Here is a 12,562-nt window from a genome sequence, read left to right on the forward strand (position 1 = left end):
ATGACGAAAGTGTTAGTATATAGTTTTTCTACACGGTTAGAAGCCATATTCAATGTTATTTAGATTGGTTTTTCTTGTTCCAAAGTCCCGGAAACAAGAATAAGGGAAAATTAAACTCACTTCCCATAAAGTTTAGTTAAACGTCACACACCTCCCCTCTAGTTTGGAATATTCAATAACCTCCCTTTTAAGTTAACTCTGTTAACTGTCCCGTTTAGTTCCAAACGAATCCTTCTAGAAATCTAATATATTTTCATGGCAACCTAGTTATTGCAACCAATTAAGCATTCAACCAAATTCTTCAATGATGACAATAATCAGTTTTGTGGTGGCCGGCGAGTGTGTAATTTGCCTTCAACTTGTTTTGGATTTATACCAACTATTCTTTACACTTACATCAACTTTCACCAAAAAAATAAACTCAGCATACTTAAAAACCCTTAAAAAAAAAATTAATTCTTGACACTAGGGTACTTCTTAATTTTGTTCAATATCACTTATCATTATCTCCAATTGCAAGTTTAAATTTGCAAACATGTTTTCTATTCCAATTAATTTGTTTGGAAAATATGTTTTAAGTGAGGGATCACAAATGGAGGTGACAACGTGTATAACAAGAAGAATATGTCATTGAGTGGAGGACTTGACGTAATTGATCTATATTGGAATTTAGAAGAACTAATTTGGCTATTGTGATTTTACTAGTAGGTGTTGTCAATGGGCAAAAGAACGGCTTCTTTGGTTGAATACGTTTTTTTTACCTTAACGGAGAAAACAAGCAGTGTTAGAAGAAGAGGGAGGTTTTTGTTTATTTAAATAGAACTAAGAGGAAGTTGGTGCCTATTTTAAAATTAGAGGGGATGTTTGTGCCATTTAAAAAGATTTCAAGGAAGGTAGATGTAATTTCCCCTAAGAATAAAGTGCTTATCTTAGTTGAGAAACTTCCATATGTAGGAAGTTTATTCAAAATAGGCCGAAATTTAATCGTTGATTCATGATATAATTTTTTCCTGTGTTATAATGAATGTTGATAAGATCTTGCAAAGTTTTTTTTTGATAAAGTTGTCTTTTCTTCTTGTTCTTTAATTATTATTAAACTAGTTGTTGATAGTATACTCTCTCTCTCTTCAGCAATAAAAAGAGACAAAAAGAAAATTGTCACAAAAATTATCATCAAATATTTATACAAATATCATTAGTATTGGTTGTAATATATATTTTTATCATAAGCAGTAACCATGTAATATTGAATATTCTGAGAATCAGCACATGGTATCCATGTGGTGTGTGAATTTAGTTAGAAAATTATGTCAATTTGGAGCCTTAGTTATTAATTGATGGCAATTTGGAGACCAATGAGTCATATGATTAATTATGTCATCAATGTCATATATCAACACGAAAAATCTCATGACCAGGTCTCTAACATAATTTCTAGAAACCATTCACATAAATGTCATAGAAAATTTACGGATTTGATAACATGAAATCTTTTTTAAATTACATATTAATGTGCCAAACACAAGCAATGAACTGGTGCATAAAGCAATAATCATTGCTCCTGCCCCAAAGGATGCATTATACAATTTACAATAAAGTCTCAGTCAGCCATTATACAATTTTGCAATTTGCAACTTGAAAGGAATGTTTGGCTCTTCCATGTCAAACTCCTACTCGACAATTTTAACTTTGAGTTAGTTGGATTCCTATTTGAATCGAAATACTTGCACAATGACTAGATCTATCCCAGTGCAGGGGGCTGCAGAGAAAAGTTAAACAACATATTTATATACACAAACATCCAAATATATATACAAGAATATGCGAAATTGCGACCATTGATTGTTGAAATTTACCTTCTTCAAATTCATTTTTGATGAACTACTTCCAAATTCTTTATCAGCAGGTTTCAGTATCTCAAACGAACATACAAGAGATTCATCAACGCTCAATAACGCACCGGCGTTGTCAAATTCCCCACCATAATTTGGGGCAGAGAATATTGTAACTAATCTTCTTTTAGCGAAAAACTCATATCCATCCTCCACAACCTATAAGAAAAGAAAATTGCACAGAGTAAAGTGAGACCTTAATCAGAAGTTGGGGCAAGTAACATAAAGTTAAAGGACAAAAATTGAATGAATGCTTGTGTATAATTCGACTCTGGCTGGTCTTGACATGATATGCATGTTAGATAAGAAAGTCTATATATTGGTTACATCAACTAAAAATAAATCAATAAAGTCTTTTTCGCGTTGTAAGCAATACGGGGAAGAAATACATAGAAAGTGAGAAATGTATTGTGAAAGAATTGATGTAAAACATAACATACAATGTGAATGATGCTAAGAGATTGTTCACTTGTGTGTCAGTTTACACCTCCGCAAATCGAAGTCCCCAGTTACCATGCAATCTTTCCTAACGGGAAAAGAACTTGCTTTTGACGAAGTCTACTTTAGATTGCTTCTTAACTTTAACACAAACAATGTTGTTCCAATTTCATTCCTAAATATTTTCATCAATTTAATGACCGTGATGAAGGTTGCCTCTATCAGAAGTTCATAAATTGTATATCAACTAATTTCAAAATGGGTATTAATAATTAAAATGACTAGATGGGTAGAATCTTGTAACTTTTTTAGTTAAAAAGTAACTAGATGACTTTAGGCAATTATGAAGGAAAACATGTGTCGATTTAATCATTATGCTCATATGAAGGAAGAGGTTTACCTGATGACCCCTGCAAATAAGATCAAGATCATTTTTATCCAAAAACTCCGCGACAACATCAGATCCAAAAGTACACGAAACACCTCGGTCGCTATCTGCCCAACCCTCAGCTTTAGGATCAGGATCAGACCAAAGCAGATCACACAAGAGACCGCTGTCTGGAATTTCGGTAGGCCTCGTAACCTCTCTTATCTGATCTAAATTTTGTAATTCAGGAGAAAGTCCTCCATGCATACAAAGTATTTTCTCATCAATGAGTGCAGCTACCGGCAAACAGTTAAAGCAATCAGTGAATATCTTCCATAGCCTAACATTGAACCTCCTTTTACATTCATCGTAAAAACCATATATTCGGTTTATCTTTGCATCTTCATGGTTTCCTCTTAAGAGATAAACTCTGTCCGGATATCTTATTTTGTAGGCCAAAAGCAAGCATATAGTCTCCAAACTTTGCTTCCCTCTGTCTACATAATCACCAAGAAACAAGTAATTTGCAGCTGGAGGGTAGCCACCATATTCAAAAAGTCTCAATAAGTCTTGGTATTGACCATGAATATCACCTGCAGCAAAAGGACCATGACATCAAGAACAACAAAATAGGTGTGACAATGTCATTGATAAACTTTAAAATGCAAATTACATCATCCAGTTTCTATTAAATGACATGCAATTATATAATATTGTTTTCTTTTAAAATATTGCAGATGAGGAAAAGAATGCAAATACGTCAAATTTTAATTCATGATAGATGAAGGGAATAATTGAATAGTGCAACTATAGGAACCAACTTTTAGTAAATTTTTATTTCGTTTTCTTGCTATATGTTTGATTTAGGTTTTAAAAAATCGTCCACAACCTTGATTATGGTAGCAATGTCATCAACATTGTGATTGCATGATCTACATCAGCCATATTTAACCACAATTCTCAACAAATTTTATGATCTCAACTTGACAGCCAACACATGTAATCTGATTTGATGTTCGAAAGAGATAAAACTTGGTTTTCATGATATATTTTAATATTTCATTAAATTAACAAAACATTTATCAAAGTTGTTATTGTCTTCCTTAAATGGCCAGTATTCTTAATTGTAAAAACATTAGTTTTCATTTTTAATAACTTCTAATTAATCTTTCCACATCTTATGAACGAAAGAATATATTTTTGAAAAATAGTTTGTTTTGTTAACAAAAGAAGGGATGATGAATAATTTATGAGATTCAATAGATTGATAAGAAAAAACATACATCTCTAAAATTTGAAAAAAGAGAGAGAAAACAAAGGAGATAAAAGTACTAACCGCAAATGCGGATGGGAGCACGAAGATCAAGAAGAATAGGTTGAGAGAGGAAGATTTGTCTTGCATTGATGCAAAGTTGACGAATCTCAGATTCAGAAAGTTGTACTTGTTTTCCTCCCTTTCCTTCTAACAATCTTCTTATCACATCATCTACCACTGTTTTGTCCATTTCTCCTTCCATTGTTGTTCCTATGCCTTCTTCTTTTTCCTTCAATTATTGTTATTATCTTTGTTGTTATGGCTTTGTTAATTGAATGAAGCAAAATCTCAAGAGAGAAAAAAATAAGGAAAAGGATAAATAAAGAAAAAAAGAGTTGTTGAAATGGGAAAATATGAATAGATGGACAAGATGTCCCAACTGTAAAATGGAGAGAGACAGACATACACATGTCGAGGTTTTTCTTTTATTGTGTTGTCGTGTTGGATTCAAAGGCTATTTCCAATTTGGACCATCCTTCATTAGATATATTTTTTTTTAACGGAACTAAACAAATAGTTCGCGTGCAACTACAAAATTGATCCATGTAACATAAATATTTAAGGGTGCGTTTGATTTGTTAAAAAATAGAAGACAAGATAGAACAACTTCAGTTGTCTAGTGTTTGATTTGTAAAATTGTTTCAGGTACGGTACAAACTGGATGCAAGGGACATGATAAAAACTCATATTTTTGTCCGTCACTAAACCACAGCACAACTTTTTGTCCCATGTATAAATTATCTAAAAATCCAAAATAACATTTCGTCCCCTAAAAATCTTATAAAACAAAAAATTATTCAATGCAATAAAAAATTGTCCAATGTTGTTTTGCCTTGTCTTGTACTGTTATGTCAAGTACTTACTATTTTGCAAACCAAACGCACCCTAAGAGTGCATGACTTAAATCAATTTTAAAATGATGGATACCTTCTCAAATGTTTTACATAAAGGGTGTGAGAAAGGACAAAGCACATTAAAAAATTTGTGTTCGTTTGTGGAAGCAATCAACAATCTTAAAAGCAGTTTAAACATCAAATGGTTTCCATTTAAGAAATTGACATCCTTACAAGACCAAGTTAAAGACAACCTTGATTAGATTTAGGCTTGGGGTTTGGAGGGCAGGGTTTTGGAAAAAAGGAATGAGCAAGTGGAAGAAATAAAAAATATTGGGAAGAGAGGGTTTTGAAGGTTAATTTTTTACTCATAATAAAAAATCTCCCTCATTTAGGGAACTCAAAAATTGTATTGGGGAAGGGTTTTGGGAGTTACGAAGGTTTATATGAATTTTTCAAATTCAATCTATGTTATTATAATATTCTTAAAATTAAAAGTATATTAATTATAAGTATTAATTTATCATTCTCTAAAAAAACTGATCTTTCAAAAAATGTGAATTTTTTTTTCTTCAATTTTTCTAAATATTTTCAACCTCCGACACCCTCCCCTCCAAACTCCCAAACAAAACCTTAGATTATACCAGACTAGTTTAATTATTTTTGTTTTGGGAGTTATTTTTTTTTGTTTTAACTGAATTGAATTCGAAGGTTCAAGCTTAATCTTTCTTTCGATGCCAATGCCAAGTATACTCTTTATTTGGGTTGAAAGCTTCAACAATAGTGGGGACAAAACGGGGCGTAAAAATGTGATACCAAAGCGCGCTTTTGAGATATATGTCTTCCACGTGTGCCTAAATGGTTGGCCCTCAATGTGTTGGTCAAAATGTTGGAGTCACACCGATATGATACAACGTTGTCGTTTTGACTCCCACTACTATGCTTAATTCTCCCTCGCATGAAATGTGTTGATTAATTAAATTGACAAAAATTATACTCCCCCTGTTTTAAGTTGACTTTTTAGATACATTGAATAATTTATGTATTTAATTAAAAATCTAAACCAAATATATAAATTATTTAATGTATTTAAAAAATTAATTGTCTCTTGTAAATAGAATCGGAGGGAGTAGTATAAACGTTTATTTAAAAATATTATATAAAAGATATGTAAACGATAAATATAGGTATTACTTCACTTATCTAGCAAAAAAATCACATGTGCAAAGTTCATATTAAAGCACAATACTAATTGGAATATAATATTTATTAGTTGGAATCAAATCTCAAACTAATAATATAAAAAAGAATAATGATAAATGTTACGAAACAATTGGCCTTGAAACGCAAGAATGAATTGACCAGCTCTTTTAATTGTTCACCATGTGTGATTTTTGTGAAACCCACTTGTAATTTGTAACCACTTGTTGTTGTGTTTTTTTTTTTTTTTTTTGCAAATGTAACCATGTGTGTACGGTGAAAGCAAATGCACGTTTTGAAAGGAAAAAACAACAAATATGCTATTCATGCAATTCGTGACCTACACCATTTGTATTTTTATTTTTTTTAAGAAAAACCATTTGTAAAATTTAAAAAAAAACATTTAAAAAAAGGTACCTTTTAATCTTTTTTTCAGGGAAGATACATTTTAATCTTACGCATGTATAGTTATGAATTTACAGATTTTGATAATGATGCCCTTCAATGCTATTGTTTTATATTATTTTATTTTGTAGCAACCCCAAATTGAAGGGGACGGGGATCATACATTTCCCTTGTTCTTCTATCTCCTTATTCTTTTTTTCTTTTTGGCAATAAACGAGGACTAGAGCCTAGTAAGAAAAGAACTACTATAAAGTTACTCAAACATTCATTGTCATAAAAACTTCATAAATATCATAAAATATGTGTAAGCTTGTTTGGAGGTGTCTCATGTATGATAATAATTTAAAGTAAAGATTGACGAGTCAATTAATTCTTTTACTTCCCTCCCACCAGACAGACATGGTTGAAGTGCATGTGTCGGTTCATATCTAAAAGCTTTTAGACCCGACACACTAAAAAGGCCAAGTTACCATTTATTTCGACGCTCCGCGTTATCAAGTCAATCCGAATTTTAGAATCACTTTCCAAATGAAGACGTCTGACTCCATGTCTCCATTGCATCACATATTCCAATTATTGCATCGCAATTTAGTAGCAACTTACACTTTTTAGGTTCATTCAATTAATGATGTATGTGATTTATATTATAAACCACAACCAAAAAAATCAATTTTGCTTACATTTAAAAACGGATAAAGTATTTTTTAATCTCAACCCGTACATTAAAACATTAAAGTAACAATAGAAACAATAAGTGTTATCAAATGCAATGTCAGCGTTATTTAGTATTACAAATTTTTAAAAAATATGTCCCTTTAAACAACATTTGAACTTACTTACATCAATATCTTCACCATTATCACCGATGAAGATGGTCTTAGAGACGATCTAAGGATAAAAAACTCATTACCAACGTTACTTATATATATCAGGTTTGCTTCAAGAACATACATTTTCAACCTTGTAATTATTAGTTGAGTGTTATTGACCATAACATCGACATTGTCATTCTTCTGAGCTAGTTAATTTTTTATAAAACAATTATTTTATTCACTGACCAAAATAAATTTCCTTTGTTCATCGTACGCTTTAGTCTACTCAAATTTTATGGGTTTTAATACAATTGATTTTTTTTTTTTTGAGAGAAATACAATTGATCTTATTTCTCGTAACTTCCAAAACATTGCACAATAATTATTTTTAATGGCCTCTAAAAAAAAAATCATTCTCAATGGCGTCCGATAAAAACGTCATTTTTCCACCCAATTCTTAGTCTTTTATAACTTTGGTTCCAACATTCAACCCTCTCTCATTATGTTCAGCAGTCATTTCTCTTAAATTATATCATATTGTTTTGCTTACCTCAATTACATCCTTTTTATCTTTTTTTTTTAAATGTTGCAATTGTACAACAAGAGATTTTTTTTTAAGTTTAGAAAAATCGGCAAAATGGTTAAGAGAGGATTAAAGTTTAGAAAATAACACACCAAAACTTAATAGGATTATTGGCAGAATTTTTATTTTTTCAAGTATTTTTACTGTGTATGTTTTTCATGACGTGAGTTGTTTTTTTTCTTCTTATAGTCGAATTCCATGAAAATTAAAGTAATCAACATTTTACCAAACATCAATGAAAATAATTAAACATATAGGATCTAAATGAGGACGTACATATATTTTTTTTTAATAAACTCGTCTATTCAAGAAATCAAACAACATAACAAATGAAATAAAAATCATATAAAACTCAAGTGAATTAATGAGCAAAAAATTATCTTTGTGACGAGATATTCAAGAACATCGACAACGTAAATAGAACTACTAATGATGACATGTTCAATCTATTCACTGATCATAAGAAATAGATCGATACCATCAACTGGAAATTGCAGGCTAACCTTGTTGCTTCTTAGAGGCACCAAATCCTAGGGTTTTGCCTTTTAGAAGAAAAGATGGAGATTTTTTTTTCTTAATTGCTTTGAATAAGAATAATCAAAGAAGGGGACTAAAAATGTCAAGGATGGGAATGAAAAAATAATGTATGAGGAGGTGTGCTTCTTCTCATAAAACAAAATGGCGAAGATAGACATTCATTCAACTGTTCCCGTCAATTACAAAGTGAATGATCCGAAAAAAACTGAAAAAATAAATGCATTCAATTGTGATCATTTTGACCATTATAATTTTTTTTTTGAAATTGTTAAGAGTCCCACATCGGATAGGACATGACCACACAATGTGTTTATAAGTGGGGGGCAATCCTCACCTCACAAGTTGGTTTTGTGGGGTTGTGTTAACCCAACCATGTTTTCTAAGGCAAATTTATTCCTGAGTTATCTTATTTTTGATGTTACTTATAAGAATGCTACATTATTTTTTTGAAGGAAGAATGCTACATTATTTGTTATCCTTGAAAAATAAAAATTTATATTATATTTTCTATATTATTGGTGTCATTGAAAAAACAAGTATAATTTATTAAAATTTGAAAGTCACAAACTTCTATATATATAATTTTAGTCAAAATTAAATTTTTATAAAAGAACACAATTCATAATTTAAACGCATTAATACAATAAAAAGAGTTGTCCGACAGTAGTTAAATACCACTAACTTATAACTAAAAAACCAATTAACTACAGCTAGATTTTTGGTAATTTCCATATGTTTTTAGGAAATAATGTATGTCAAAAAAGCAAGTTTCTTCAAATTGTACAGGGCTTTCACTTACTGAAATTACCCAGTCCAAAACGAAAGTTAGAAAGCCCATATCCATACATCATAAACCCTAGACACCAGCTTCATTTCCCCGTTCCGCCTTTAAATACGAGCATTCGTGGCTGCAATTGAAGTAGCAGTGTGCTCATCCAGAACCCTGAGCTACAATGGTAATTGGTATAATCTTAATGTCAATCCACTCTAAAATGTGCTTTTCGATTCTTTCGTCTCTGTATTTAGTTTTGATTTAATTGAATTTGAATTTAATATGTAGGGGATCGATCTCAAAGCTGGGGGTAAGAGCAAAAACACCAAACGAACAGAACCTAAATCCAATGATATCTACCTCAAGCTCCTCGTCAAGGTCCTTTTCATTTTCTATTTTTCTATTTTTATTTTATAAAATTAATACCGTTTATGTATTTATTTATGCTATTATTATGAACATCGAGATCTATAATGTGTTCTGATTTTTCGTGACGATGATGATAAATGTGATCCCAGCTCTATGAGGCCGCAAGGCCAGGGAATATAATTAGTTCCAACACACATTTGTCTGAGCCTCTCAGTGTATTATATTTTAATTTTATTATTTTATATACTTTATTTGAATAATTTTTAATGTAGTCTCCATAATTTTTATTTTATGTGACGATGATGATAAATGTGATCCCAGCTCTATGAGACTGTAAGGTCTAGGAATATAATTAGTTCCAACACACATTTGTCTGAGCCTCTAAGTCCATTTTCATATGGAGATAGAATAGCTTCTTCAGCTATGATCCATTTCTGATACATTTAATATTAATGTTAAATACTTTATTTGCATTTTTTTTTTTTTTTTTTTTTTGAATTTATTCATTTTTGTTTGATATTTAAACTTTGCTTGTAATATGAATACATATGGATTTATTAGCCTCTTAGTGTGTGTCTTATGCTATGCGACAATGACGATAAATGTGATCCCAGCTCTATGAGACCGTAAGGTCCAAGAATAAACTTAGTTCCAACACACATTTGTCTGAGCCTCTCGATGCATCTCACACCACCACCTTTACGACTAGGTATATGTAGTTTTTTTAAAACATTAATACTCTAGGCTGTACTTGTATAATTATGACCAAGTAGATCCATAACACATTTGTATTCTTATCGACGATGATGATAAATGTGATCCCAGCTCTATGAGACCGAAAGGTCTAGGAATATAATTAGTTCCAACACACATTTGTCTGAGCCTCCGGATATAATTACTTGTACGGTTTTTTTTTTTTTTGTTTTTTTTTTTTTGGAAACATCCATTATAAATAATTTGCATTCTTTTCTAATTGAGTCTCCTTTGTTGTTAATGTCAAAGCTTTACTTATAACATACAAGGATTTGGCTTCGTGATAGGTGTTTGTTGTTGATATAGGACTTGAGGTTCCCAATGATGTTACTTTTAACCATGCTAATGCTGATTACATGATTATCTTTAATATCAATATACTGAGGGAACAAGTGCTATATTCATTGTTTGTTATTGCATCAAATGTTTATGATTGTATGGAACTTTGATTGTAAAGCTTTTGTATTTAAACTTGTGCATGTTTTACTTGTTATTGCTTTTTATGCGAATTCTAATTCTTTGTGTTGCTCTATCAGCTATATCGCTTCCTTGTCAGAAGGACTGACAGCAATTTCAATGCGGTAATACTCAAGCGCTTGTTCATGAGCAAGGTCAACCGACCTCCAATTTCTCTGTCAAAGATGATCGAGTACATGAAGGGGAAGGTGTGCTGCTGTCTTCTCTCAATTACTGTATACTAGAAATTATAATTGTTTAGTTTGATTTGTTCTACTATGATCTTATTTTCTTATGGGATTATTGTGTTATGCAGGACGGTAAAATTGGTGTCGTTGTGGGGGCTGTGACAGATGATATCAGGGTATATGAAGTCCCAGTATTAAAAATTGCTGCCCTTAGGTTCACAGAGACGGCACGTGCTAGAATAGAGAAGGCAGGTGGTGAATGCTTAACATTTGATCAACTTGCCCTAAGAGCTCCCCTGGGACAGAACACGGTATGAGTTGATGCCAATATTTATGTTTTTAGAGCATGATTTAGACAGCCTTACTATTCCATTGCGTTATTATGATTGGGAAACAGTACTTACTACTTGCTATTATCAATTGTAAGAGTTTTTGGTGTCTATTTTAGATTGGAGACTTGGTTTGGATGGGTATATTTTTGATTGCAGTGTCATGAATTGTCTGAATATTTTTTCTTGCTTTACAGTATTGTTTTGTTATATTAGCTCTTCCTGTGAGTAGTTGTGATGGGATAGCTTTGGTTATGTTGAGCCACTAAACAAGCTTTCATGAAGCCAACTTAATTAATATACTTGTTGAATTCAGGTCCTACTAAGAGGCCCAAAGAATGCTAGGGAAGCAGTAAAACACTTTGGTCGTGCTCCTGGTGTGCCACACAGCCATTCCAAGCCGTATGTAAGATCAAAGGGAAGGAAACAAGAGAAAGCCAGAGGAAAGAGGAAGAGTAGAGGATTTAGGGTTTGAGTTGATAATTTTTTTAAGTGTCTTTCTACAGTTTTGATACTTCTGAAATTCAACTTTTATCAGTTTTGCATGTGTTATATTTATTGTTACATATTCAGTATTATTGAGATTGTTATACATGGCCTTGCTTTTAACTTGAATTTGATGTCTGCCAATAAATGGGTATTAAGTTTTTAGTTATCTAGTTAGAGAGGGTCTTTAAAAGATAGTGTTGCTAGCATTACTCTTTTACCAATCATGGTTGGCAAATGTAATATGTTGTGAAATTTAGAGAAATAATAATAACGTGTTTGCTTAGATTTGGTATAATTTATGCAAACTTAAAATCATCAATTTTATTCATCTCGCATATCCTCTATACATACAAAACAGAAGGGAACTTCTACGGTGTAACGATATTCCTCACAAATTGAGGTGTACTGATACTCCTGTTACATAAATTTATAAATTAAAAAAATCATTTTATGAAATGCAGTTATTTGTCAATGTTTATATTTTAGAAAACATCATCGCATGAGAAATTTTTTTTTTAATTGTTTATCAAAATTATATTAAATTTGTAACATTTTTCATAAAAATAATCAATATTCTTCATTATGAGCAATAAAAATTCAAAAGAGTAAATTTTATTTCATTGATGCATTTGATAAATAAGATTTAATTATTATAATTGTCAATGATAAAAAATATTTTTTTTTTCTTCAACAAAACAGTTAATTTAATGCTTTCCATAACATAAGGGTTAAAATGACTAATCCACTTGGCAAACCATCATCCTTTATGCTTTCGCCGGCCACGTGTCCTAATTTGGTTTAAAAATCACGTGAACGATTTTGGT

At 31.3% G+C, this 12,562-nt stretch overlaps 2 protein-coding genes and 5 non-coding genes across 8 annotated transcripts; 6 read left to right on the top strand and 1 right to left on the bottom strand.

Annotated features, from left to right (window-relative positions):
* Positions 1–1,423: 1,423 nt before the first annotated feature.
* Positions 1,424–4,437, bottom strand: LOC11432243 (serine/threonine-protein phosphatase PP1). The gene is made up of 4 exons (XM_003626182.4): positions 4,034–4,437; positions 2,731–3,290; positions 1,857–2,051; positions 1,424–1,759 (listed from the first exon to the last, which is right to left on the bottom strand). The coding sequence occupies exons 1-4, from the start codon at positions 4,212–4,214 to the stop codon at positions 1,742–1,744; spliced, it is 954 nt and encodes a 317-aa protein (XP_003626230.2). The 5' UTR covers positions 4,215–4,437; the 3' UTR covers positions 1,424–1,741.
* A 4,861-nt stretch (positions 4,438–9,298) lies between these two features.
* On the top strand, positions 9,299–11,894 carry LOC11435125 (60S ribosomal protein L18). Of its 2 annotated transcripts, none has more exons than NM_001378720.1 (5): positions 9,299–9,338; positions 9,443–9,532; positions 10,813–10,941; positions 11,049–11,231; positions 11,566–11,799. In NM_001378720.1, the coding sequence occupies exons 1-5, from the start codon at positions 9,336–9,338 to the stop codon at positions 11,722–11,724; spliced, it is 564 nt and encodes a 187-aa protein (NP_001365649.1). In that variant the 5' UTR covers positions 9,299–9,335; the 3' UTR covers positions 11,725–11,799. The 2 variants fall into 2 exon arrangements, 1 of the variants encoding a protein (NP_001365649.1); NR_166054.1 differs by having other exon boundaries at positions 9,304–9,345; positions 11,566–11,894.
* LOC112416874 (small nucleolar RNA snoR69Y) lies at positions 9,644–9,736 on the top strand. Its single transcript, XR_003007386.1, has one exon. It is a non-coding gene; the product is annotated as a small nucleolar RNA snoR69Y (small nucleolar RNA).
* LOC112416871 (small nucleolar RNA snoR69Y) lies at positions 9,813–9,908 on the top strand. The gene has a single exon (XR_003007383.1). It is a non-coding gene; the product is annotated as a small nucleolar RNA snoR69Y (small nucleolar RNA).
* Positions 10,109–10,201, top strand: LOC112416872 (small nucleolar RNA snoR69Y). The gene has a single exon (XR_003007384.1). It is a non-coding gene; the product is annotated as a small nucleolar RNA snoR69Y (small nucleolar RNA).
* LOC112416873 (small nucleolar RNA snoR69Y) lies at positions 10,320–10,412 on the top strand. The gene has a single exon (XR_003007385.1). It is a non-coding gene; the product is annotated as a small nucleolar RNA snoR69Y (small nucleolar RNA).
* On the top strand, positions 10,591–10,667 carry LOC112416878 (small nucleolar RNA snoR53Y). The gene has a single exon (XR_003007391.1). It is a non-coding gene; the product is annotated as a small nucleolar RNA snoR53Y (small nucleolar RNA).
* Positions 11,895–12,562: the final 668 nt, after the last annotated feature.

This window comes from Medicago truncatula, chromosome 7 (assembly GCF_003473485.1).
Source record: "Medicago truncatula cultivar Jemalong A17 chromosome 7, MtrunA17r5.0-ANR, whole genome shotgun sequence".
NCBI classification, from domain to species: Eukaryota; Viridiplantae; Streptophyta; class Magnoliopsida; order Fabales; family Fabaceae; genus Medicago; species Medicago truncatula.

Bases quoted from the DNA above. Each gene is read 5' to 3' on its own strand.
- LOC11432243 (XM_003626182.4), bottom strand. From the start codon at position 4,214: ATGGAAGGAGAAATGGACAAAACAGTGGTAGATGATGTGATAAGAAGA. The intron at 3,291-4,033 runs GTTAGTACTTTT...CTTTTGCTGCAG, and splicing joins TGCTCCCATCCGCATTTGCG to GTGATATTCATGGTCAATAC. The intron at 2,052-2,730 runs GTAAACCTCTTC...CTTTTCTTATAG, and splicing joins TTATTTGCAGGGGTCATCAG to GTTGTGGAGGATGGATATGA.
- LOC11435125 (NM_001378720.1), top strand. The intron at 9,533-10,812 runs GTCCTTTTCATT...TTGCTCTATCAG, and splicing joins ACCTCAAGCTCCTCGTCAAG to CTATATCGCTTCCTTGTCAG. The intron at 10,942-11,048 runs GTGTGCTGCTGT...TGTGTTATGCAG, and splicing joins TCGAGTACATGAAGGGGAAG to GACGGTAAAATTGGTGTCGT.